The sequence below is a fragment of the Peromyscus leucopus genome, chromosome 2 (genome assembly GCF_004664715.2).
Source record: "Peromyscus leucopus breed LL Stock chromosome 2, UCI_PerLeu_2.1, whole genome shotgun sequence".
NCBI lineage: Eukaryota > Metazoa > Chordata > Mammalia > Rodentia > Cricetidae > Peromyscus > Peromyscus leucopus.
In genome coordinates this window covers 117,931,789-117,959,448 of record NC_051064.1, presented here as the reverse complement: position 1 = coordinate 117,959,448, position 27,660 = coordinate 117,931,789, and the positions used below count along the sequence as shown (strand labels likewise).

Below are 27,660 nucleotides of genomic sequence, written 5' to 3'. Positions count from 1 at the left end.
ACAGTTAACTAAAAAAAGGGAAAATCAGTCGCTAGAAAGGTGGGTCATCAGTTTAGAACGATTGTTGCTCTTCTAGATGAATGGAGTTTGGGTCCTAGCACCTACATCCAGAGGTTCATAACTACCTGTAATTCTTTGTCCAGGGGATCCAAACTTATACTTAGACACACATTCATAAACATAATTTAAAAAATTAAAAATATTTGAGACAGAGTCACACTATGTAGCTTTGGTTGTCCTGGAATTCACTATATAAATCAGACGGCCTCGAACTCACAGAGATCCCGACAACCTCTGGAGTGGTGAGACTAAAGGTGTTCGTGACCATGCCTGGCTGCTCACCTGTAATCCCAGCACTTTGGGGAAAGAGGCAGACCGATATGTAAGAAAGAGGTTAGCCAGGGATATATGTGAGCCCCTGCCTCTTTCATAAATATGAAAGAAATAAGTAAGGTAGCTAAAAAGTTTAAAGTATTTTAAGTACAGGGATTCGGCTCAACATCTCAGTTTTGGAATGTGGGTAGGGTGTGAGATGAAGGCCAGTCAAGGGGGTGGAGCTAGAGGGAGAAGGAAACATCGGTATCCCTGTGCCCCTCTGAGTTTTGAATCTAGCGCGATAGTTTCATCGGTAGCCAATCCCAGACCAGCATCTTCTTTCGTCAGTAGTTGCTGAGGCCGAGAGCCACGAGTCTCTCTGGTCAGTTCTAGCCGTTGCTGTTGTACTCGTGCTCGGCTCTTGCGTTTCCATCCGTTAAGACTGAGAGGGCCTAGAGAAGACCTGTCACCTTCTCGGGTATCCCCGCCAGAAAGAAACCCTCGGCTACTCTTTCCACACCGGCAGAGACTCACTGCCTCCACTTAATGTGGAAGCTCTAGGCTGGCTCCGTCAGAAGTTGTAGTACCAACAAGACTCTGGTGCTTCTAATACGACTAGCTACAGGAGCAGGAAGTTTTTTGTTGTTTGCTTGTTTTTCTTTCTTTCTTTCTTTTTTGAGGAGAGCGGGCCAGGGCGGGAAGATAACCAAATGGGAAGGGCTGCGGGAAAAGTGTCCTTGTGACGGAAAGGTGTTGAGTCCTGGCCCTTTAAACCCGAGGGGGAGGATCCGGAAGTGGATGGGCGGGGCAAGCGGCCCAGCTATATAAGAGGGCCCCAACCGCGCGGGGTCTCCAATCTGCCATTTTCTGTGCCTGAGTGAGTCTTCGCCGTCCTGAGCCCTGTGTTCTCTCCACAGGCAGTGTGCTGCCCACTGGCCCACCACCTCAGGGGAACGATGGCCACGGAGTCGACCGCCACCGCTGCCATCGCCGGGGAGCCGGTTTCCGCTGACAAGTAAGCCGGACTGTGGCGAGCTGGAGGCACTGGCCGGTCCGCGGGGAGAGCTGGCGGACTGGGCTTGGGCGGGCGGGACGGACTGGCGGGCGGGGCAGCCCGCCTTTCCCTCAGCCGCTGCGGGGGTTCGGGGCGAGCCGGTCTGTGGAGAAGCCCTGTGCGGAGGGCTGGCGACCCGCGGTAACGGCGGCCGGCTGGCGCCCCCTGCCCGGCTTTGCGCGGCCGCCATCTTGCCGGGGGCAGCGGCGGCTGTCTGCATCGCCTGCCCCTCTCCTCCCTCCCCCGGCCCGGGGCTGCCGCTGGGGAGGCGGGGCCCTCCGTCGCCGGTCGCCTCTTGAGCCCTCGCTTTCCGCGCAGTGCGAGCGTGCGCCTCGGTGGAGTCTGTAGAGGAACCCAGAAAATGACCCGTAGATTTGGCGCCAAAAAAAAAAAAAAAAAAAAAAAAAAACAACACACGAGGATTGAGGCTCGGACCGCAGGGACCCGAGTGGGCGGGGCCTCCAGGGGGCGGGACTTCGCACGCGTGCTTTGCAGGTCCTGGCTCTGAGAAAGGGGGCGGGGCCTTGAGGAGGCGGGAAAACTCCATTGTTTGGGGTTTGAGCCGCTCCTGCCCGAGCAGTGGGGCGCAGTGAAGTTTGCCCTCTACGCCTGTCTAGTTTACCGTAACCTGAGGGTCTTTCTGGCACTGAAGCTCTGCGGCCTCCCCCTCCCCACCTTTGCTGAGAAGCGTCGTGATTCTTTAGATTTTCGGTGTGTGGGTCGGAGATTTGGTTCCTTCAGGGGACATTTTCACACTCAACGAATTAGGTAAACGCTCCAGGGAGCTTTTTGTCTTTGCAGTGTTTACTTGCTAGATGAGTCTGTTAAGGGAAAGGACCCCAAAGAAGGAGTAGTTGCTTTGAGAGCTTCACAGTGCTAAGCAAACATGAGCTACTTTTTTGGATAGTTCACAGAAACACTCATCATTTGGAGGAAGCAAGTGTTTTCCATAGAGTAGGTCCTATTTTCCAACCTTCTCTTGTCCTTTTTAGGTGCCTGCTCATATTTTTTCGTCTCTGTGCATAGAAGTTTTGCCTCCTAAAAGTAAAGGTGGCTGGGAGATTTTTGAGAGTTTTTTTTTTTTTTTTTTTTTTGTGTGTGTGTGTGTGTGTGTAGGTTTAGGTATTTGACATTTCATTGACTAGTTGACATTTCAGTTAGTACCAGAGATTAACGAATCTTTGCCTACCCTACCTATCACCTTTTAGTTCCTAAAACGATGGTTCTTAAACTACTTAATCATTTGGGAACTGCAGTTTTAATTTTAGATTACCATTTCCTGAATCCTCATTGATTTCTTAGGACCAGAGTAGATTGAGTTTGGGAATTCAGTATAATTTATTAAAAAATAATCTTTTTATGGTGCCTCCTGAACAACTGTTAGTATTATATTGGGGATCCTTATCCTTTCAATATTTTATAGTTTGGGGGATCTAGCTCAGTTAGACTGCTTGTTTAGTGGCATGTATGAAGTCGTGAGTTAGATGTCATCACAGAATTTTTCATGTTGTCATAGACTTGGTCTATTTATTGGTGAAGTAATTCCCAGCTTACTGACAGGCTATACACAGAAAATTATATGCCTACTGAAAAAAAACCTCACAGGCTTTTTTGGAGAGGGTGGGTATTTGAGATATCCATACATACCCCTAGCTGTCCTGGAACTTTTGCTCTGTAGACGAGGCTGTTCTAGAACTCAAAGATCCACCTGCCGGTGCCGCTGTCTTCCAAGTGCTGAGATTAAAGGCGAACCACTATCCTTGGTCACAAACTGGTTTTTCCCGACAGTGTTTTACTGGGTAGTCCTGGCTTTCCTGAAACTCATTCTGTAGATAAGGCTGGCCTTGAACTCTTAGAGATCCACCTGCCTCTGCTGGTATTAAAGGTGTGCTGCACCACCACCACCACCACCACCACCGCTGCTGCCTGGCCACAAACTCATTTTTTGAAAATTGTACCTTGCGTTGCAGACAACTGCATAGCAATTTTTATGTATTGGGTGTGCTGGGTTTTTTTTGGGGGGGAGGGGTTGTGTTTTGTTTTCTGAGACAGGGTTTCTCTGTGATAGCTGTGGCTGTTCTAGAACTCCATTTGTAGACCAGGCTGGCCTCAAACACCAGCGTCACTACCACCACTCAACTTTATTATTTATTTGTTTGTTTTTCGAGACGGGGCTTTGTGGCTTTGGAGCCTGTCCTGGAACTCACTCTGTAGCCCAGGCTGGCCTTGAACTCAAAGAAGTAGCCTGGCTCTGCCTCCCCAGTGCTGGGATTAAAGGCGTGTGCCACCACCGCCCGGCTCAACTTTATTTATTTATTTTGTCTATAGGTTTATGGGGTTGGAGAGATGGCTCAGCTGTTAAGAGCACACTAGCTGCTCTTCCAGAGGTTCTAAGTTCAATTCCCAGCAACTACATGGTGGCTTACAACCATAGTGGAATTTGATGCCTTCTGGCATAAAGTTGTACATGCAGACAGAGCACTCATACACATAAAAAGATTTTATATGTATGATATTTTGCCTGCATTTTTGTATGTGAACCACATTCGTGCTTGGTGCTTGAGGAAGACAGAAGAGGACTTCAGATTCCTTGGAACTGGAGTTAATGGATGGTTGTGAACTACCATATTGGTGCTGGGAATCAAATCTTGGTCCCCAGAAGTAGCAAGTGCTCTTTTTTGTTTGTTTTGTTTTTTGTTTTGAGGCAGGGTTTCTCTGTAATCACCTTGACTGTCCTAGAACTCATTCTGTAAACCAGGATGGCCTCATCGATCCACCAGTCTCTGTCTCCCAAGTGCTGGGATTAAAGTGCTCTTAACTGCCCATTCATCCATCTTTAGCCTCTTGAGTAAATTCTTACTTGAGTCACATGATTACAGTGTGAACTGTGTTAAATTTTTCTACAATTGAGAAAAATCAAGATTAGAATGGAGAAATTTTCAAATTAAGTGAAATTCTGAGTTAAAAATCCTTTTTACTTGAGTTTTCATTCCTTTGATTGAAAAAAAATCTTATCTGGCAAGAAATTGTATAGTTGCATAATGAGTTTGAGAGAAAAGTGAAGACAAAAATGCCTCAGTAAAGTAAGTTGGTGGAGGTATTTAGAAATTTTTATTTGTCCTGTGGGATTATCCTAGGACCCTTCAAGCTAGTCAAGCCTACCACAGAATCAAATCCCCAGCTTCAAAATAGTTTCTTGTATTTAAGGTGAGGTCAAAGAAAGTGGCTTGAGTTTTGACTTTACAGTTTGGGGAATATAGCTCAATAGAATGCTTGCCTAGCATGCATGAAGTTGGATCCCCTAGTATTTTGTAAAACCAGGACTAGTAGTGCCCATCTAATTCTAGTGTGTCAGGAGTTAAGGTGGGAGATTCCAATATCAGGGTTATCCTCCATTACATACTGAATTTGAGTCCAGCCTGATCACTCTATCATAATTTATTTCAGTGTTTTTTTGTTTTTAAATTATTGCTGGGCATGGTCGTGGATGCTTTTAATCGGCCAGCCTGGCCTACACAGTGAATTCTAGGACATAGAGCATGTAGAAAGAATCCTTATCTCAAAAACCAAGCAACAACAAATTATAGTTTTGTATGTCTGTGCACCATACACACCTTTGGTGCCATTGGAGGCAAGAACTCAGATCTGTCTGCTTTTTCCTCTTGAGGGCTGGGCTCAAAGGCATGCATCACCACACCTGGCTTTATTATTTTGCGCCCAAGGTTTAGAGGTGAAAGTAAGGAATGGAAGAAAATGAATGTGTCACTGGGCCATGGTGGCAGCACAAACCTATAATTCCAGTACTCTGGGATGGGAGGCAGAAGCAGGTAGAGCTCTGTGAGTGTGAGGCCAGCCTGGTGTATAGAGTCCTGGACAGCCAGGCCTATACAGAGAAACCCTGTCTTGAACCCCGCCTAAAAAAATTCCAACAAAAACCTGGGTATGGTCTAAAACTGGGCATGACGGCTCATGCTTTAAATCCTACCTAGCACTTGGGAGTCAAAGCCAAGTAGATTTCTCAAGAGTTTAAGGCCAATATGGTCTACATAGCAAGGTTCCAGCCAGCCAGGGATACATAATGAGACACCTTCTCTGCCCCATTCTCCCTCGAAAAACTCCCACTAAAAACTGGGGTCTAGAGGCTGGAGAGTTGGCTCAGTGGTTAAGGGCAGATTCTAGAGGACCCACATTCAGTTCCCAGCATCCATACCTGCCATTTCATAATGCCTGTAACTCTAACTCAATTTTTGGTTTTCATTTTTTATTTCTTTCTCTCCCCCCACCCCCCAGGATTTCTCTGTGTAGTTTTGGTGCCTGTCCTGGATCTCTCTCTGTAGACCAAACTTGCCTTGATCTCACAGAGATCCGCCTGGCTCTGCCTCCTGAGTGTTGGGACTAAAGGCATGTACCACCACTGCCCTCCCCCCTTTTAAATCCTTTCTCATCCCACATTTTGGTCTTCCTGTAGTCCTAGATGTCTTGGAATTCACTCTAAAGACAGGCAGGCTTCAAGATCCACCTGCTTCTGCCTCCTGAGTGCTGGGATTAAAGTTATATGCCACCAAACCTGGCAATAACAATTTTAAACAAACAAAAATTGGGGTCAAGCCTGTGGAGATGGCTTGGTGAGGGCTGCTTGTTTGAGGAGAGTTTCAATTCCCAGCATCTGTACGAGAGCTGGGCTGGTGTGGTGGCCTGTTTGTAATCTAGAGTTACATAGGGTATAGATGATAAAGCTGGCTAACTAGATTAATAGAACTAGTGAGGTACAAGTTCAACCTCACAGTTTGTTCTGGCCTCGAATGGCATACAGTCATAGACAGACACACACACACACACACACATTAAAAAGAAAAATTTGATGCCGGGCGGTGGTGGCGCACGCCTTTAATCCCAGCACTCGGGAGGCAGAGCCAGGCGGATCTCTGTGAGTTCGAGGCCAGCCTGGGCTACCAAGTGAGCTCCAGGAAAGGCGCAAAGCTATGCAGAGAAACCCTGTCTTGAAAAACAAAAACAAAAACGAAAAAAAAGAAAAATTTGAGACTTTGGTTTCCTAGTACCCCCTCTATTTGCAGAGGGTCTCTTTCTCTGTGGAAAGTAGAAAGTGATTGAGGAAGACATCAGATGTTACCTTCTGTCCTTCATACGCATGTTTACTTACTTGCATGCATATTATCATACATGCAAAACAAAAGCAAAAATCCAAAATTGGGGTCTACCCATCAAAACAAGGAAAAAAGCTTTAATTTTTTTTTTTTTTTTTTAAATTTTCATTTTTCCAGACAGGGTTTCTTTGTGTAGCCCTGGCTGCCATGGAACTCACTCTGTAGAGTAGGATGCCTTTGAACTCGTAGATCTGTCTCGGCCTCCCAAGTACTGGGATTAAAGATGTGCTCCACCATCACTGGCAGGGGAAAAACTTTTTATATCTTTTAAAATTTATTTGTGTGCGTATAACTCTGCCACAGTACCTATGTTGGGGTCAGGTCAGTTCTCTTTTAACTATGTGTCTCATATAGATTGAATTCTGTGGGGTCTTTTTGTTTCTTGTTTTTTGTTTCTGTGTTTTTTCCAAGATAGGGTTTCTCTTTGTAGCTTTGGAGCCTGTTGTGGATCTCGCTCTGTAGACCAGGCTGGCCTTGAACTCACAGAGATGCGCCTGCCTCTGCCTTCCAAGTGCTAGGATTAAAGGTGTGCACCACCACTGCCTGGCTTAGATTGAATTCTGTTGCGGCCAGAGGAGACTGTTGAATCTCTTGGAGTTGCAGTTACAGGTAGTTACAAGCCACCATGTAGATTTTGAGAACTGAACCAGCATGTGCTCTTAATAGCTGAGCCATCTCTTGAGCCTGGCAAATTCCTTTACCTGTCATCTTGCTGCCCAGAGTGTGATTTATGTCTAAGAAAAAAATGGCTTAAAAAATGCAGTAGCCCTTTTTTTGTTTGTTGATTTTAATTTCTAGCTGTTTAGTTCCTACATGTTTAGTTAGTCTCTTAGTCTTTTTCCATTTAAATACTCCAAAATGGTTGGATTTATTTATTTATTTATTTATTTATTTATTTGAGACAGGGTTTCTCTGTGTAGTTTTGGTGCCTGTCCTGGATCTTGTTCTGTAGACCAGGCTGGCTTCAAATTCACAAAGGTCTGCCTGGCTCTGCCTCCCGAGTACTGGGAGCTATTCCTGTTAGCTATTTTCTCATTGTGCTGGTTAGTTTTCAGTTAGAATCACTTGGGAAGAGAGTCTCAATGAGGAATTATCTAGATCAGATTGGCTTGTGTATGTCTGGGGGATTGCCTTGATAGATGTGATGGTGGATTTGCTAAAAAATAAACTCATCCTCCCTGATACTGGTGTTGGTTGGGATGTTTTTTGTTGTTTTGTGTTTTGGTTTTTCAAAGCAGGATTTATCTTTGTATCCCTGGCTGTCTTGTTCATTGAGTTTTGTGAACTTTTACTAGCATACAGCGAGGTGTACAAAGCTTTAGGGTATTTAGAAGTATAGCACAATCTGACATCACCCTGTGACGTCTTCTGTTTCATAAAAAATCATGTGTTGCATATTGGAAAGAAATAAAAACCTAGTCCTTGAATGATGGTAGTTAATAAATTGTGCCTGTACCATTGGATCAGTATAATGGAGTAATCCTTAGGGCTGGAGGATGTAGGTAGCTGAGTGGTAAAGCATTTACTTCAAGCCTAGCATGTGCAAGACTGCCTAGTATCTGTGGAGCATAACCATTGGGAATATAACTAGCTGCTGCAGAGTTTGTACATAAGGATCAAAAGGCCATTCTAGGATCTGGTAGATAACCTTCTTTATTGTTTCTTGTACCTAAAAGTACTACCTTTTAAATTGAGTGGTTTAGGATTAAACTTTATTTAATTTTGAGACAGTTTTACTACATAGTTTTGGCTGGCCTAGAACACACAGATTTGTCTGACGGCTTCCTACTTTGCCTTCTGAGTGCTGGGAGAAAGATGTGCGCCACCATCGCCAGGCTTATCTTAAGTTTTTAAGCCACATTTATTAAATTTTGTGTAGCATTAAAGAGGAGCACATGAGGCCGGGCGGTGGTGGCGCACGCCTTTAATCCCAGCACTTGGGAGGCAGAGCCAGGCGGATCTCTGCGAGTTCGAGGCCAGCCTGGGCTACCAAGTGAGTTCCAGGAAAGGCGCAAAGCTACGCAGAGAAACCCTGTCTCGGAAAAAAAAAAAAAAAAAAAAAAAAAAAAAAAAAAAAAAAAAAAAAAAAAAGAGGAGCACATGTGAGTAGAGGTCAACTTGTGTGAGCCATTCTCCTTCTACCATGTAGATTCCAATGATCAAACTAAGTTGTCAGGCTTGGGAGCAAGTCTGACTTTAGCCACTAGGCTATCTCATTTACCCAAGAATTGAATTTAATAATGTGTATGAGTCAGTAATACTTGCTTTTGGTTAGTTGTTTAAAACACTTAGCCAGGCGTTGGTGACGCATGTCTTTAATACCACCAGCACTTGGGGAGACAGAGGCCAGCTTGGTTTACAGAGCTAGTTCTTAGGACAGCTAGGGCTGTTACATAGAGAACCCTGTCACAAAAAGTAGGGGGGAAAAATATAAAAACTTTAATGTTTTATCTTATGTTTTTCTGACAATTACATCCAAACTTTCAAGTGTCTTCCATTTTTATTTTTTCTTTTTATTCTTCATTACAGAATTGAAGATGCCCCTGCTCCTTCTACCTCTGCAGATAAAATGGAGAGGTAAGATTATATGGTACAATTATGGTTATATCTGGAACAGAAGTGAAGTAATATAACTGAGGGTAGTTTGCTGACTGGGGATGAAATCTAAGGCTTTACTACATAGTAATACATAGTTGTCAAACACTATTACTGGAACTGTACCTTTGGCCCCTTAATTTGTCTTCTTAGATGCTCTAGGGATCCTTTTTCAAGGATACATTTAAATTTTTTTCTTTTCTTTCTTTCTTTCTTTTTAGAAAAAGGGTTTCTCTGTAAAACAGCTCTAGCTGTCCTGGGACTCTGTAGAACAGGCTAGCCTCAAATTCACAGAGACTTGTCTGCCTCTGCAGTTTGATTCTGGGCTATTCTTCAGTTGGTACTCAAATGACTCTAGGGTATGTCTAGTTTGCAGCAAAAGCTAACTAGAACACCCAGCTTATGGACCGCTGAGACAGGAGTTATCCTGGGCTACCAGAGACTATCTGAAAAACAACAGCAACACAACTTAGAAATATTTTAAGATTTTGGAAAAAGTATTTTTGACCATGGTGAATTTGACAAGTGTCCCAATATTTTAAAATGTTCTGATGAAATTGGAGGTGACTATAAAAAGATATGGTAAGAGCTTAGCTGTATTCCCAAGTCAAACTACATGTTATGTTCTTTTTTTTTTTTTAAGTTTAAATTTGTTTTGCCTGTGTGTATATATGTGTACCATGTGCTAGCACAGTCAGAAAAGGGCATTGGATTCTCTAGAACTGGAGTTAATGATAGTTATGAGCTTCCATGTAGCTATTTTAGGAGTTGAAACAGGAAGGTTAATTGCTTTAGCCTCAGTTCATGGCCTGTCGGTACACCTTAGTGAGACCCATTCCCAGTTCCTCTCTACTAGGTGCTGGGATTACAAGCACCACTACCCCTGTCTTTTGTTATTGTTTTTCCTTTAAAGGACTAACTAACCTAAGTGCTATGTTTGACCTTCCAAGTACTAGGACTAAAGGCATTTATTTGCCACTGGTGGCTGGCTCAGCTTAATTTTTTTGTTTTCATGTTTGCCTTGGTCTCCTTTTATTTCCTGTGATGACCTTGAATTTCTAATTCTTTTGCCTCTATTTCCCAACTGCTAAGGTTACAGATATATGCCACCATACCTGCTTTTATGCAGTACTGAAGATGAAACCCAGGGATTTTTGTGTTTGGATACTTGGCAAACACTCTGTCAACTAAGCTATATCCATGCTTCATTCTTTTATTTTTTGAGATAAGACTCACTATGTAGACCTGGCTAGCCTTGAATTTTCAGAGATCCATCTGCTTCTGCCTCTCATGTGCTGTGATTAAAGACATGCACTACCACACCTGGCTTCTACTTTTTTTTTTTTTAAAGGAACTGAATCTGGGACCTCTGCAAGATTAGTCACTAACTGCTGAGCCACCCTCCCTTTTTTTTTTTTTTTTAAGACAAGAGACTTTATAGCTCTGGCTCCCCTGGGACCAATCTGGCCTCCAATCATGGAGATATACCGCCTCTGCCTAACAGGGCAGTGTTGGGATTAAAGATGTGTGCCACCACAGTCTTTCTGGTTTTTTTTTTTTTTTTGAGACGGTTTCTCTGTAGCTTTGGAGTCTGTCCTAGAACTCTGTAGACCAGGCTGGCCTTGAACTCATTGAGATCTACCTGTCTCTGCCTCCAGAGTGCTGGGATTAAAGGTGTGTGCCACCCGCCTGGCCAAACTTTGTTTTTAGATGAGGAGTCTTATAATCTAGTCTCATCTCTATATTCTGACTACTGATATCATAGGTATCCACCACTATGTCTTGTTTATATAGTAGTAGAGATTGAACCTAGAGCTTGTGAATGTTAGGAAAGCACAGTTATATATCTCCATCCTCAACCTTGTTTTGTTGTTGCTGTTGTTTTGTTTGTTTGTATGACTTTGGGGTTCCTTAGTGGTTCCTCTGTTGTGTATAATAACATGTACTATAACATTTGTAGAGCATTTGTGAGTATTTAATTTCTTGTTTTTGTTTTTGTTTGCTTGTGGTTTTTTTTTTTTTTGAGACAAGGCTTCTTTGTGTAGCCTTAGCTATCCTATAAGTAGCTCCATAGACCAGGCTAGCTTTGAACTCACAGAGATCTCCCTGCCTCTGCCTCACAAGTGCTAGGATTAAAGGTGTAGGCCCGCTTCCCACCGACCTTTTTCTTTATGTGATAGTGGTAAGTGTGACTTAGCTAGGTCTTTTCTCTCTTTTTCTTTTTAACATAGGATCTTGGTATATAGTTCCAGCTGGCCTCATTCTCAGTCATCCTGCCTTTGCCTTTAGAGGGTTGGATTATGGGTATGTGTCATCACATACCCATAATTTAATTTGCTAGTTCTTCCATAGCAGTTCAAAGTTAAAAATTTAAACTGTTATGGTTTAAATGTAATATATATCCAGTGAGTATTTATTTAAACAATATTTGTTAACAAATAAATAAAATATTTTTTTTTTTTGCAGTCTGGATGTGGATAGTGAAGCTAAGAAACTACTGGGATTAGGACAGAAACATCTGGTGATGGGGGACATTCCATCGGCTGTTAATGCATTCCAGGAAGCAGCTAGTCTTCTGTAAGTATATGTTCTTTTGTAAAACAGTAGTATATTGCTAACAAACCTTTAAAAGTTTTTCTATGGGAAGAAAGAAGGAAGACTAAGGATAGGTAGAGTCCTTGCCTAATATATGTGAGTTCCTGTGTCTAATCCTTTGAACAACAATTCTGCTTTTTTACCTGTATAGGAGGTTTTTCTTGTAATTCTAAAACCTAAATATCACTGTAATTTCAGTAGTTTTTCTGAGTAAGATGATTTTTTTCCTAGTCATTACTGATTAAGAAGACATAATTTGTTTTTACTTAAAATATGATTGGGTTCAATTCTAAAACCTTGTGCATGAAAAGAAAGTATTTACCCTTAAGATATACTCTTAGCCCACTGTAACTATCTGTTTGGGTTTTTAATTTTTTTTTTTTTTTTTTGAGACAGGGTTTCTCTGTGTAGCTTTGCGCCTTTCCTGGAACTCACTTGGTAGTCCAGGCTGGCCTCGAACTCAGAGATCTGCTTGCCTCTGCCTCCCGGAGTGTTGGGATTAAAGGCGTGCACCACCACCGCCCGGCAATTTTTTTTTTTTTTTGTAATTTATTTTATGTATATGGTGTTCTTTCTGCATGTACACCAAGTGGTTGCTGGGAATTGAACTCAGGACCTCTGGAGGACCTGCCAATGCCCTTAACTGCTGAGCTATCTCTCCAGCCCTTTATTTTAATTTTTATTTTATATGTATGAATGTCTTACCTGAAAGTATATATGTGTACCATATGTGTGCCTGGTGCCTATGGAGGCCAGAAGTTGGCATTGGAATCCCTTTGGAAATAGATGATTGTGAGTTGTCATGTGTATGAGTACTGAGAATCAAAGCTGCTAGAGCAGCAGCTTCTCTAAACCTTTCAGCCTTCTCTCCAGCCTGACTATCCCTGTGATAGTCTTGCTCTGTAGACCAGGCTGGCCTTGAACTCACAGATCTGCCTGGCTCTGCCTCTCAAGTTGTGGGATTAAAATCAAGTTCTGGGATTAAAGGCGTGTGTCACCACTGCCCAGCTCTCTGAATGGAAAAATCTGAGTCTTTAAACTGTAGTTTTTTTTTTTTCTTTAATGACTTTGAGCTAGTTTCCTCTGATAGTTTTTACCAGTAGCAATTGAAGGTTAGTCTTGTATTACATTTCATTTACACTAGGAAAAAAAAAAACTTACAAAAAAAATTAGTTAGAATGAAGCTTTTGTAGGTTTCAGACTTACTTTTTTTGCCTACCCCCAATTCCCTTTCTCTGCATGCTATTCCTGGATGTCTGCAACAATCTGTCTGTGCCTACCTTTGTGCTTTTATGTCTGGACTTAATGAATTGGGGCTGTGGTATTTAGTTAGCAATATGCTAGGAATTAAAGATGAAATATCTTCTGGTGTTTTAGTTCACTTCATATTGTGATAAACACCATGTCTCAGATCAGCTTGGTAGAGAGGGTCTTACATGTCCTGATTGTACTCGAGCATTGAGGGAATTCAAGGGCAGGAACTTGGAGGTAGGAACTGAAGCAGGAGACCATGGAGGAAAATTGCTTACTGGCTTGTTCTCCCCAAACTGCTCACTTTGCTTTCTTATACACCATGACCACCTGCCCAGGGATGGCAATGCCCGAGTGGGTTGGCCCTCCTGTATCAATTAACCTAGAAAATGTCCTACGATCTACAGGTGATCTGATAGCATTTTTTCTGCTGAGATTACTCTTTCTAGCTTGTGTCAAGTTGTCAAAAACTAATCAGCAAAGATTTAGAAATGATACATGGGTTTTTTTTTTCTTCATTATGTGTATGAGTGTTTTGTCTGTGTGTATGTACCATGTACATGCCTGGTGCTCAGCGAGGCAAGAAGAGGACATCAGATCACCTGGAACTGGAATTAAGATGTTTGTGAGCTGCCATGTGGGTACTGGGAATTGACCCTGAGTCCTCTAGAACATAAGCGAGTGCTCTTAACCATTGAGCCATCTCTCTAGCCTGCTTGTCTCATCTTGAAACATTAGTTGTTTTAATTTTGTATGACTTCTTTTCTTTGGACTCCACGAAAGCTAGTAATCTTATTTCTTGTTTTTTTTTTTCCCTCCACATTATTTTATGTGTATCGTGTGTGTGAATATGTGCCCATGAGTGTAGAGACCAGCAGAGGGCATTGGATTCCCTAGACCTGGAGTTTGCAGTAAATGCTTCTAACTACAGAGCCATTTCTCTAGCCCTAAGTGTATGAATATATATGTATGTGTACCATGTGGTTGCCTGGCTACAGAAGCCAGAAGAGGATGTTGGATCTGGAACTGGAATTAAAAAATGGTTTTTAACCATGTGGGCGCTGGGAACAAGTGCTCCTAACCACTTATCTTTCTCTCCAACCACCTTTTGGTTCTTGAATAGCTCTTTGAGCAAGTTAATAACCTTTGCATTTTATAGAAAAGAAAATTTAAGGCACTGAGATAGACGAATTTGTCTAAGAGAGTAAAGCTATGTTAAAGATAGGTTTGGGTACAGGTACTCTAGTTTCAAAAATAATGCTCTTTGGGATACCCACATGGCAGCTCACATTTGTCTGTAACTCCAGTTCAGGGCTATGGCACCCTCACATAAAAATATATGCAGGCAAAACACCAATGAACATAAAATAAAAAAATAATTAAAAAAGAAAAAAGAAATAATGCTCCTCATTTTAGTATGCCTTCTCATGGTTCTTATGTAAATCCCAACCAAGGGTCTTGTACCTGTTCTGATCTACAGTGATATTTATACTGTGGCAGGAGGAGTACCTATTATAATATAGCTGATTGTTAGCACATATATATATATGAAGAACATGTACCATTAACTTCATGTGTTGTTTGTTAACTAGCAACAATGTTCATACTTTCTTTGTAGAGGTAAGAAGTATGGAGAAACAGCTAATGAGTGTGGAGAAGCTTTCTTTTTTTATGGGAAGTCACTTTTGGAGTTGGCCAGGTATGTCTTGTAAAGAACAGCCACATTATATATCACTGTTTATGTCTGTTTAAAAATTGAAGCTTCCTTTTTGGCTAAAGCTGTTTATGCAAAGAATGAAATTAATTTTGAGGTTTTGTATTAGTAGAAGCAATGATGTTTTCAAGAATAGTCAATGGTCGGTCAGAGTTTAATACAGGGATATGAACATTCAGAAGTACTCTGAGCTAGTTCAAAACTCCACAAGGACTGTATGGAGGACAATTTGAATAAGTAGCACATGAAAATGTCAAGGAAGACTTTCTGATTGGTATGTATGGTTCCACATTTGTGAATTTCCCAACATCTGGGGAGGCTGAAACAGGAGGATCAAGTTCAAGGACAGCCTAAGTTACAAGAGTGACCCTGTTAAAAAGACTTACTATTAACATTCTTGGAAACTGATGAACAAATTTATTAACATGACTAAGATTTTTGAGGATATACAAAATGATGAATGATCAGGTTTTTTTTTTTTTTTTTTTTTTTTGGTTTTTCGAGACAGGGTTTCTCTGTGTAGCTTTGCGCCTTTCCTGGAGCTCACTTGGTAGCCCAGGCTGGCCTTGAACTCACAGAGATCCACCTGGCTCTGCCTCCCTAGTGCTGGGATTAAAGGCGTGCGCCACCACCGCCCGGCGAATGATCAGTTTTTACACATAGTTCTGTCAAGTTTCTAATTTTGTGGTTATTCAAAGCACTTAATGATAGTGTGAAAATTGATAGAATGTCACTGGCCCTTTAGATATGGGAGTAGATGTGATGTTTGGAAAATAGCATGTCACTACTTTAAAGAGAAATGAATAGATGTTTTATTCTCTTGATGATAGTCATTATTCGTACTTTTTATGGAGCCTCATGCAGTGTTAGCTTATGTTAGAAGTTTTAAAATATGTTTTATTAGCATATTTTAATAATTTATAATAATGGGTTTCTTTAGGACATTTTCTTACATATACATTATATATTTCAATTATTTTTACCCTCTCATGCTGTTCCTACTCCTGTTAATACTTTGCCCAACTATGCCCCTGCTTCCTGTACTTTGATGTGTGCTACCCAGTGAGTTTCATTAGGGTTGTTCACAGGCTTGAGGGTAGTTTATCAGTGGTTACACTACTGAAGAAAATGTCCCTGGCTTTCCTATTAGTTATTGTCTGTATGTATAAAAACCTTCAAGGAAGGGCAAAAGCCTTCCTTGAAGCCTTCCTTTTTTATGGCAGGGTGTTGACAGGCCTAGTCCTGTGGATCTTGTATAGGCAATCACAGTTGCTGTTGTGCAGAAGTGTGCTCTTGTCGTACTTGGAAATGAGTGTCCCCACCCTTCCTTTCCAGTTCATTTCATAAATTCTTTTTTTTGTTTGTTTTGTTTTGTTTTTTCGAGACAGGGTTTCTCTGCGTAGCTTTGCGCCTTTCCTGGAGCTCACTTGGTAGCCCAGGCTGGCCTCGAACTCACAGAGATCTGCCTGCCTCTGCCTCTGGAGTGCTGGGATTAAAGGCGTGTGCCACCACTGCCCGGCTCCTTTCCAGTTCATACATTCTTTATGCCTTTTCTTGATGTTCCCTGAGCCATGAAAGGGGTGATACAGATCCTGCTTTTTGGCTGGGCATTCATTGTTCTTAAAGTTTTGACCATTGATTGTCTTCTGTGAGCATGTAATTTAATTTTTGTTTTTTGTTTTTTTTGTTTTGCTGACAACTCACAAAATTTTTGGAAGTTGCTTTTGTGCACTTCCTGTTTTTATTTTTGTTAGCTAATATTATTTCCTTCTTGGGTCTCTGAGGGAGTTGAAGATTAGTTAGTTATAGTTGAAGATTAATTAGGATAGAAAGTGAATTAGATACATTTTGGACTTACTAAAATAGGATAGATAAGGGAATTATTTTCTCTGATTTGTCAAATACAAATGGACTAGACATCGTTTAGGTATTTGTTACTTGTATATATTGTATATAGTTATTGTAGTTTTGTATATAGTTTTTCTTTTGTTAGTTATAACCTTTTGCCTTTTTTCTTTTTATTAAAATAGAAAAGGGGAAATATGGTGATATTTTATTTGTACTGAAATGTAATTTTAATTTTATGTTAATAAATAAAGTTGCCCTGGGGTCAGAGCTATTAGAGCCATAGCAAGAGCGTGGTGGGTAGAAGAGCTAGGTAGATTTCTGTGTGTTCAGGGAAACAGCCAGTATTGGAGACATATGCCTTTAAGACCTGGAGGGCGGTACTTACAGGCAATGATGAGGCAGTCATGTGGTTGGGTTTACAACCAATGAGAAGGCAGACCAGAAAGACTAAACACAGACAAACAGGAAGTAGCTCTCTCTCGCGGGGAAGTTAGGAGCACTGCAGGAGGTAAGATTTTATCTCTGAGCTCTGACCTCTCGGCTTTCTCTTTTACATTGGCTCTGTGTTTTTTATTTTAAAAAGACGATTGGTTACATCTACAGGGATGTCTTAGTTGACCAAGGCAACTTATAGAAGAGTTTGATGGAGGCTTGCTTATAGTTTCAGAGGGTGAGTCCATGACTATCATGGAAGGGGGATCATCACAGCAGGCCAGCAGGCATGGCACTGGAGCAGTATCTTGAGAGCTTAAGAGCTGAGACAGCAACCATGAGGTGGAGAGAGCAAACTGACTGTTACCCTCCAGTGACAGTCCTCTTCCAACAAGCCATACCTCCACTACCTGGGGATCAAGCATTCTAACATGAGCCTATGGTGTGGGGTGTGGTGGATTTTCATTCAGACCACGATGGAGGGTTTCACTGTATAGACCAGGCTGGTCTTGGACTCACAGAGAACTGCCTGATTCTGACTTTTGATTGTTGGGATTAAAGACATGTGACACAAATATATTTTCTCATTTTAATTAGGTGTAGTTGTGGGTATGTGCACACGAGTGCAAGTGTTCTCCCAGGCCAGAGTTCTCGGATCCCCTTGGGCTGGAGTTATGTTTGTGAGCCATTTGATATTAGTGTTAGCATCTGAACTCTGGTTCTCTGGAAGAGCAGCAAGTGCTGTTGACCACTTAGCCATTTTTCCAGCACTGCCTCCCTCACCCCTCTCATTTTTTTTCTAATTTTTATTTTTATTTTATTTTATTTATTATTTTTTTGAGCCAAGGTTTCTCTGTGTAGTTTTGGTGCCTGTCCTGGATCTCGCTCTGTAGACCAGGCTGAGCCTCCTGAATTCTGGGATTAAAGGAGTGCGCCACCACCGCTCGGCTTCTTTATTTTTAAAGACTAGTCTTATTATGTGGACCTGGCTAGCCTGGAACTTGTAGAACTCCTCCTGGTTTGAATACATAGTTTTCTAGTCTCTTTACTTGCTTCTTTTTCTTTTATTTCCATCTTGAAATACATTGTTAGGAACTAGTTACACTTTTGTGCTTTTTCCTCTTGTAGAATGGAGAATGGAGTGTTGGGAAATGCCTTGGAAGGAGTGCATGTAGAAGAGGAAGAAGAAAAAACAGAAGATGAATCTTTGGTAGAAAATAATGATAATGTAGATGGTATGTAGTGTTGCATGCTACATTCAAGAGATGCGACGACCAATGTTTCCTTTATAAGTTATGGAAATAGGGTTCTTATGCTGATGGTCTCTACAAAGGTACTTGGGCCGATGCAGTGGGTATAGGCTATTATTACTAAAGCTATTACTAAAGTGAGCTTCTAAGAACGTAACTAAACGTATCTAATATCAGTCATTTAAATTGGTATATTAAATACTAAGAACATTAAATACTTTTCTGATGCATATTTTAATAACACTTTGCATAGCCCAGTTATTTTAATAGTAGTCCTTGGAGCACTTTGTGTTTTATGCATCTTAGAAAATTAAATATTTTCTGAGTTTGGCTGTTAGAACTTTACAATCAAATAAGTATAATGTTTAAGAGAGAAAGGAAAGTTTGACATGTCTTCCCTGACTGGTAGTCAGATTACCTGAAGTGAAGCCATGTAGTTTCTAACCTAGAGGTTTGACTTCTTTTGCAGTATGTTGCTTTGCTAGCTTGAATTTTCCTTTTTCTTTTCTCCTGGGGGCACCTGCTAAAACTTAGCCAGGCTATTTGAGGGCTTAAAGGGAATGTATTTCTAGTTTCCATTTATGCTTTTATCATTAAACTCGGAGACATGTTTATGCTTCATGTTCTTTAACCATGTAGAGGAAGCAAGGGAAGAGTTGAGAGAACAGGTTTATGACGCCATGGGAGAAAAAGAAGCCAAAAATGCAGAAGGCAAGTCTCTGTCAAAGCCTGAAACTGATACAGAACAGGAAAGTGAAGTGGAGAAGGGTGGAAGAGAAGATATGGATATAAGTGAGCCTGCAGAGAAGCTACAGGAAAAAGTTGAATCGACTTCAAAGCAGTTAACTGAATCCTCTGGAGAGGCAAAAGAAGCAGCAATACCAGGACTGAATGAAGCTGAGGTCACTTCTGGGAAGACAGAACAGGAATCATTGTGTACTGAGGAAGGAAAATCAATTTCTGGAGCTTGTGTTCAAAATAAAGAATGCAGAGAAACAGTGCATCAGGAGAAGGAGGGAGAGGAAATAATAAGCATAGAGAAAAATCCAAAAGAAACTTCAGAAGATCAGCCTATTGGGGCTCCAGAAAAGCAGGGTACTTCAATGAAGGTAGAAGCTGAAATAATAGCCCCCACGGTCAAGTCAGTGGACATGGGTGGGGAGGAACCAAAGGATCAGGTAGCTGCCTCTGAGAGTGAACTAGGAAAGGCTGTTCTTGAGCAACTGTCAGGGCAAGATGTCGAAGTGTCATCAGTGGTGGCTGCAGAGGCTGGATCAGATCTCTCTGAGAAGCCAGGGCAGGAGATTACAGTTCTTCCCAACAATGGTTCAGTTGATGGACCATCAGCTGCAGGAGATCATACTCCTGGTGAACCACAGATTTCTGCAGAAAGACTGACAGAAACTAAAGATGGCTCAAGTGTAGAGGAGGTCAAGGCAGAGCTGGTTCCTGAGCAGGAGGAAGCTATGCTACCTGTAGAAGAGTCTGAGGCAGCTGGAGATGGGGTTGAGACCAAGGTAGCCCAGAGGGCCACGGAGAAGGCACCTGAAGACAAATTTAAGATAGCTGCTAATGAAGAGACACAAGAGAGAGACGAACAGATGAAAGAGGGTGAAGGTAACCGGGATGTGCTAGAGCTGCAGTGGGTGGAGTACATTCTAGATTTGACTCACTAATCATTGGTAAAAGTCAGCCTTCCATTCAGGATTTTCAGTCTGCCTTTGGATTAGGAAAAGATTAATTTAGGAAAGGGCTAAATGAAAATGGGGTTAATTTAACAACATGATAATAGGTTTAGCAAGATAAACCAAGAGTAGCAAGTCTTTAGCTGACTGGTAACTAATATTTTTACTCACTAGGTCTTCTGGTTTCTGAAACTTGGCTAGTTATCAGTAACTTGTACCAACCATACTAGCCAATGAGATGATATGAAGGGTGGATTAGAAATGGGTTGTGGGATAATAGGGAAATAGTAAGTTAGGCTGGCAGAGAATGCTGAATGGATGTTCACTTGCATGCCTTTGGGTTTTTAAATTTGCTATTCACATGGTTTCTCTTACCTGCTGTAGGAATTAGGAACAGAGCAGTAGAATCCACTGAATTGGTACACTTAAGCAGGCATGCCATTTAAATAAATGAAGGCAGTTAGCTTTCTCGTGCCCTTTCCATCTTTTGTTCATAGAAATGTCTAGAGGGTTATTCACATTAATTTCAGTAGCATGCCCCGCCCCCTTTTCAGGGGAAGGAGATTGCAGAGTACTTAGCCATTTATCTCTTTTGTTACTTTCCTTCCTCCTTTCCTGCTTGCTTTGGCTGCTAATCAAGTATAGTGTTAGTGGCTTAATTGTGATTCAATTTTATCAAGAATTTTAAGCCTCTAATTACTAATTGGCACGTCTGACTTGAGTTGTGCTCAGTTGGGGATTCTACTGTATGTAAGTTTCATCTAACATTGGCATTAATAATTACAGGTCTTATTTCAATTAATATCCTGTGTAATTGCTAGACTGTTTCAAGAGTTGTCTAATTGCAGGTGTATTTCAATTCATAATTTTCTGTATAATTGCTAGACTATTTCAAGCGTTGTCCTAAGTTACAGATTTTCAATAACCCATCTTTAATACTTGGCCATTCTGGTAAGCATCTGCCTATATGTAGGTCCCTGCACTCCAGCCCATATCAACACAGCCAGAAGTGAACTTGTCAAGTGGTAGCACTGGTGGGCTTCTTGAGCTTCAGGACTTCTTTAATAGAAAGCATAAAATTGAGTTCTTCAGGTTTTTGAAAACTCTGATATCATGATTCTTCCTCCTCCCTCCCTAGGGTCAAGGATTGAACCCAGAGCCACATGTGTGTTAGCCAAGCACTCTTACTATTGAACCAAATTCTCAGCCCTATAAGTGTTATTTGGCTGATAGATAAAATTTTTTATATTTTACAAATAAGGAATGGGGAGGAAGTCTTCATCACACCTAATAGAGATGGGTGAGTCTGGCTTTAGGGCTTAGCCACTTTCTATGGTTGGTTCCTTTATGTTAGATAAATGCTAGTCCACATCTTACATGTGAGAACCTCAGTTTGAATCCCCAGACCCCACGTAAAAGAGGGCATGTTCTCCCATCTATAATACCAGTGTTCCTAAGGGGAGACATGAGCCATAGACAGAACTCCCAGAAACTTGTGGAACAACTAGTCTGGCACACAAGATACCCTGACCAGTTTTTTACACAACCTAAGGCTATTGTCCTCTGACCTATATAGATGCCATAACGTAAGTGTACCCACATTTACATATATGGGTCTCTACACACAAAACATTGGTGCTTTTTTAATTTTATTTTTTCGAGACAGGGTTTCTCTGTATAGCTTTGCGCTTTTCCTGGAACTCACTCTATAGCCCAGGCTGGCCTTGAATTCACAGATCCACCTGCCTCTTCCTCCCAAGTGCTGGGATTAAAGGCTTGTGCCACCTCTTCCCCGCAGTATTAGACTTTATCACTTCTGGGATATGTATATCCCTCATACAATCAATGTGTTCTTTTCTTTTTTCTTTTCATTCTCTCCCCTCTACTCTCCTCCCTTCCCTTCTCTTCCCTCCCCTTCTCTTCCTTTGTATTTTGTCATGTTAGGTGTGGTTGGTAAGTGAATAAAAATTTAAATTGTAGTCATTAAGGTTGGCTGTGCTGAGGTTGTCTGTGTTAATTGATCTGTGCGGGTATTTGATTTACTTATAGGAATTCCAAGTTATCATTTTTTTGCTTTTGAGGCAGGAGCTCAACAACAAAAGAGATGCTAAGGCTTACTTTCCATGTTTGCATTCCCATAGTGGGTTGAATGGTGGCATTTGTAATCTTTTTTGCTGGAGTTAAAAATGTTGAGCATGCTTCAAGCTGTGTACTCCTAGCTACTAAGAAGATGCAGGATTGCTGATCCTGGAGAGATGGCTCAGCAGATAAGAGAGAGCACTAGCTGGGGTTCAATTCCCAGCACCCACATGGTGGCTCACAATCATCTGTAATGAGATCTGGTGCCGTCTTCTGGCATGCAGGCAGACAGAACACTGTATATGTAGTAAGTAATAAATCTTAAAACCAACCAACAAACAAAAAGAAAACCCCACCTAGCTTAATGAAAGATGACCGTGAGTACATTCTTAATCTCTGTGAAATGATTGTATTGTATCAACTTAAACAGCTTGCATTTTGGATTTTAAGTTGACCTATTAATTTATTATAAAAGCTTGTTCTTTGGACAACTGACTTGTTACTGTATATCAAAATAGATGTAGCTATGTCTACACATTTAAATTAAATTTTGTTTTTGAAATCAGGGTTTCTCTGTGTAGCCTTGGTTGTCCTGGAACTTGCTCTATATGCCAGGCTGGCCTTGAACTCTCAGAGATCTCTATCTGCCTGCCTCTGTCTCCCAAGTGCTGGGATTAAAGGCATGTTTCACCACCCCCTGTCTTATATAAAATCTTAAGTAACTGGCTTGTTCACTCCCAATTTTTTTGAGGTTACTAGAGTCTATGTGACATGCTCTTTGGTGAGAGTTGTTGAAGACATATGCCCCTTCCCCCTAGCTTGTTGTAGGAAAGCTAGTCTTTTGGTTATTTCTTTTGGTTATTGTTCTGAATGTACTGGGATTATTTAGGTTTTGGTACTTTCAGTGTAATATCTTAACAAATGACTAAAACCTGTCTGCTGAGTGGATATAAGATTCTTGGAAAGCTTTACTTATGTAAGAAAATCCTCAGTCTTTAAACTGCTGATATTCGGATGACTAGCTTGGGTTTGAGTGAGATGGTAAACACTGACTTTAACTTCAGATCAGATACTGTTCTTAGAATGTAGGTTGGCAGATGTTTATCAGAATCCGACCAAACAGAAAATACCTTTAGTTACATCTCAATACTGAGCAATTTTTGCTTGTAGAAACTGAAGGCTCAGAGGAAGAAGACAAAGAAAATGACAAGGCTGAAGAAACACCAAATGAATCAGTTCTTGAAAACAAGGTAAGTTGTTATTCTTTGAGTACCATTACAACTTTCTTACTATAGGGTTATGGGTTACTAGTATAGGAAAAGTAACTGTAGCTAGCTGGTTCTTGGTTGTGGCTTAGAGATCCTTTATCATCAGAAGATGAAATACAACATCATGAGTAGAGACCTAATAATAGGGGCTCATTTGGTAGGTTTTAGGTAGAGGGCTTGTGTTTTGAGTTGCAACCAGTTTTCTTTTCTTCAAATCTTAGTAAATTATATATTTAGATTTATTCTCAAAAGATGCCTGACTTGCCAGGCGGTGGTGGCGCACGCCTTTAATCCCAGCACTCGGGAGGCAGAGGCAGGCAGATCTCTGTGAGTTCGAGGCCAGCCTGGTCTCCAAAGCGAGTTCCAGGAAAGGCGCAAAGCTACACAGAGAAACCCTGTCTCGAAAAACCAAAAAAAAAAAAAAAGATGCCTGTCTTATACTTCTTCTGCCTAATGCCAATGATTTGGATATACTTTAGTCTCTTCAAGAAAATGAAGAGGAGGAGATTGGGAACCTAGAGCTTGCCTGGGATATGCTGGATTTAGCAAAGATCATTTTTAAAAGGTAAAAACTGTTTTTAGATGTGGATTTGTGGTTGAAAAATAGCACTTTAGGATTAGACAATTAGTTTTAAGGCTTTACTAATCATCTTTCTTTTTAGGCAAGAAACAAAAGAAGCCCAGCTTTATGCTGCACAAGCCCATCTTAAACTTGGAGAAGTTAGTGTTGAGTCTGGTAATGCATTTTCCATTTTGTTATCTCTTAATTTCCCTTATGTCTCCATTTTCCTGTTTCTATAGACTGAAGAATAGGTCCAAGTTTCTTTTAGTGCCTAGAGCAGTGAACAGCCTTGTGAATGGTTTATCCTGACAGTGAAACCAAGCAATGAGCAGGGGAGGTAGAAGCAGGTGGATCTCTGAGCTCAAGACAGCATGGTCTACATAGCAACTTCTAGGTCAGCTAGGGCTATAGCGAGGCCCCTTTTGGAAAGAGGGAGAGAAAGGGTTGAGGGGGTCAGAAATAGAAAGAAATGTAAAATGAGAATCCATTCCTGAACTGAATTCTTCTGTTAAGTGCTTTGTATTAAATGCTGTACAATTCTTGGTGTTCTGTCTTCACTAGAGAATTATATACAAGCTGTGGAGGAGTTCCAGGCTTGCCTAAGCCTCCAAGAACAATATTTGGAAGCCCATGACCGTCTCCTTGCAGAGACTCACTACCAGTTGGGTTTGGCCTACGGTTACAACTCTCAGTATGATGAGGCAGTGGCACAGTTTGGCAAATCTATTGAAGTCATTGAAAAGAGAATGGGTGAGTGAACAGCAGCCTCTCTATGCTTAGGTGATACAGCAATTTACTGTGTGGGAAAAAAAAGGGTTCTTTGTTACTAATGATTGAAGCCTGTTCTTTGTAGCTGTACTAAATGAGCAGATGAAGGAGGCTGAAGGATCATTTACTGAATACGAGAAAGAAATTGAGGAGCTGAAAGAACTGCTACCTGAAATTAGAGAAAAGATAGAAGATGCAAAGGAGTCTCAGCAGAGTGGGAATGTAGCTGAACTGGCCTTGAAAGCTACTCTGGTTTGTTGAGTTTTATCTTAAAATTTTCTAAATAACATGGTATGGTAGGTACAGTGACTGTTCTAGAACTCACTCTGTAGACCAGGCTGGCCTCGAACTCACAGATCTGTTTGCCTCTGCTTCCCGAGTGCTGGGATTAAAGACTGCTACCACTGCCTGACTTCATGAGGAGCTGATGAGAATGAGACCAAATAGTCCAGTGGTTAGAAAGTGTGCCCAGTGTGCAGATAGACTGTCTGTCACTGCTACTTTGTGTGCCCATGGACATTTCTTTGCCTTTCAGTTTAAATACTGTGTTACCTGTGTGTAGAATGTTTTTGACAATACCATATAGAAATGGCTTAAATCATGGAGTCTCTTAATGCTAAATTGCCTGGCTCTCTTCTTGGCCACTGGCATGCTGAGGAATGTTCTGTTTAGGACACTAGGGTTTAGTTTCTTGCCTACTGTGAGTTTTTTGGGTGTCTTTGTTTGTGTAGAAAGCATTGCTGTGATGCCAAAGCCATGGGTGCTTGTGTGTGTGTGTGGGGGTAACTTAAGCCTGGGTGCCATGCTGCAGCTTACTTTTGTCTGTGTATCTCACAGGTGGAGAGCTCTTCTTCAGGTTTCACTCCTAGTGGAGCAGGTGCCTCAGTCTCCATGGTGTGTACTGCGTTTTGTTTTTCAAATAAGCCTACTATGAATCAAGTAAGGTTTTGTAAATTGCTAATAACAAAGGCTTATTTTTGCCAGATTGCCAGCAGAAAACCAACAGATGGTGCTTCTTCGTCAAATTGTGTGACTGATATTTCCCATCTTGTCAGAAAGAAGGTAAAGTTTACACGTACTTACTTACTTTTTAACCTTTCTCCAGACTGCTCCCAAGGGTAAGAAGTTTGAAATAATACACTAACAATAGTTGACTCCCCCTCTAAGTGGCACAGTGCAACACTCATTTTTAAAACGGCTAAGGCTTTGCATGGACCATTTCCACTTAGACTACCTTACCTAGCAAACTCATGGCTTCTTAGCCTGGAGGCTATTTGGAAAGCTAAGTAGGCTTGGTTAGATGAATATATTTTAGGGTCTTGCTGGTTTTCTTTAGTCGTAGGCTTGCTGACACATGCCAACAGTTCCAATTTAACAGTTCAATAATTCTTTCCGAGTGGTAAATCTTTCTGACTAAGTAGGTAACTTGTTTGTACTCTCAGAGCTCTACTGTTCACCCTCACCAATTCTCTGTGTCCCAACTAGGGAAATTTTAAGATAAAAATACATTGGGACGTACCTGTTTATTCCCGTGTAGTGGTCAGCATTGCCCTGTAATAGCAGCAGATCCATAGAGCTGTGAGTCAGGATGTTCCAGATATTGGCACCACGGGGGCTCTGGGATTATTTTGCATTTGTCTTAAGATAAATATGAAGCTTTCACACTTCTCTTTAGAGGAAACCAGACGAAGAAAGCCCCCGGAAAGATGATGCAAAGAAAGCCAAACATGAGCCCGAGCTGAATGGAGGCAGTGGGGATGCTGTCCCCAGTGGGAATGATGGTCCAGAAAGCATGGAGGCTGAGGTGGGGAGTTAAGACTTGGCTCACCTGTTGCTCTTAGGGCTGGGAAGCCAGGCCTTCCGAGTGCCTATATATAGACACTCACAGAAAATTACTGTACTGAAAATTGTCTGCTTATGAAGTAATAAGATGCCTGACAGGGATTTTATTTGTGAGTTCTCCAATGAAAGGATGAAAAGGCAAGACTGTATCCTTCCCATGTAATGTGTGAACTGCTGGCTTTGTAGTTCTTGTTCCCATAGCAAAGTGCAGTGACACCCGTGTCCTTCAGTCATAAGTGTCCCTGCACTTATGACTGAAGCCTGCTTGGGTATATATTATGGGATGGCTTATGTCAAGGTAAGTTATACCTAGGCTCTTTGTCTTTCAGGCTGAGAATCAGGCTGAAAGCCCGGCAACAACAGAGGGGACAGTGGAGTCTACAGCTACAGTTGAAGGCACTGCATGTTAAGAGGGAGCAGAACCTTTCTCCCGAGGGAAAGTGGTTTTGTACATAATGTATTTTTTCACTTTTGGGGATTCTTTTTGTATAACTTCAATAAAGATTGTAGGCAACAGCTAAGGCTTTGATGGCTTTTTTCTTAAATATTGGCGGAATCTATGCCTTGGGGCACTAATGGGTTTTTGTTTTTGGTGTGTGTTTATTTTGTGTATTGCTGTTGGACAACCCACTTCCTGTCTAATGTGGAGGTGATCAAGTGTGCTAGAAGCCCTTCATTGTCTACTGGTGCTATGTTTCTGTTTCCAAATACTTGGCTGAATTCAATTGTCTTGCACGCTTTCACTGGTGCTATCTCTAGAAGGGGTCTGCCAAACAAGAACTGGTAGAAATCAGTTTGGTGCCGAAAGTGGATGATGGATTATGAATCAGGTCTTGGTGTTGTGCCTATTTTGTGTTCATCTGGTTTCCAATTAAGGCCATATCCTATCCTGGAAAAACTGATGGAAACATGGGAAGTGATCCCAGAAGATCAGTTGATATGTTAAATCTGAGACTTGAGCTCTGACTGGAAAGGCTCAGATTGAGGTGGGGACGACTGGAAGAATCTGGAGCAGGAGAAAGTTTGTTCTTTTCTGTATAGAAAGGTTGCAGTATGTTAATAATTGAATTGTTATATTGTCTGAAGTTTTGCCTTATGAAAATAAATATGCTAATTTTAAAAAACAGCCCTTGTTCTGGAATTATGCTTGAAAGGCTTTACAAGAAGGGACCTGGGTTGCCTGGAGTACCTCATTGGGTTATGGGGTAGAGCAGCAAGCTGTTCCATCATTTCTTAG

The 27,660-nt window shown here is 41.5% G+C and overlaps 1 protein-coding gene across 2 annotated transcripts; it reads left to right on the top strand.

The window, feature by feature from the left end:
- The first annotated feature begins 694 nt into the window (after positions 1–694).
- On the top strand, positions 695–26,944 carry LOC114706981 (nuclear autoantigenic sperm protein). 2 transcript variants are annotated; one of them, XM_028889564.2, is made up of 16 exons: positions 695–793; positions 1,233–1,330; positions 9,064–9,111; positions 11,596–11,706; positions 14,594–14,674; positions 18,098–18,204; positions 18,859–19,836; positions 23,154–23,233; positions 23,731–23,816; positions 23,914–23,987; positions 24,375–24,563; positions 24,667–24,833; positions 25,419–25,475; positions 25,566–25,643; positions 26,257–26,385; positions 26,753–26,944. In XM_028889564.2, the coding sequence occupies exons 2-16, from the start codon at positions 1,272–1,274 to the stop codon at positions 26,831–26,833; spliced, it is 2,325 nt and encodes a 774-aa protein (XP_028745397.1). In that variant the 5' UTR covers positions 695–793; positions 1,233–1,271; the 3' UTR covers positions 26,834–26,944. The 2 variants fall into 2 exon arrangements, with proteins under 2 accessions (XP_028745397.1, XP_028745404.1); XM_028889571.2 differs by lacking the exons at positions 695–793; positions 18,859–19,836 and having other exon boundaries at positions 1,147–1,330.
- Positions 26,945–27,660: the final 716 nt, after the last annotated feature.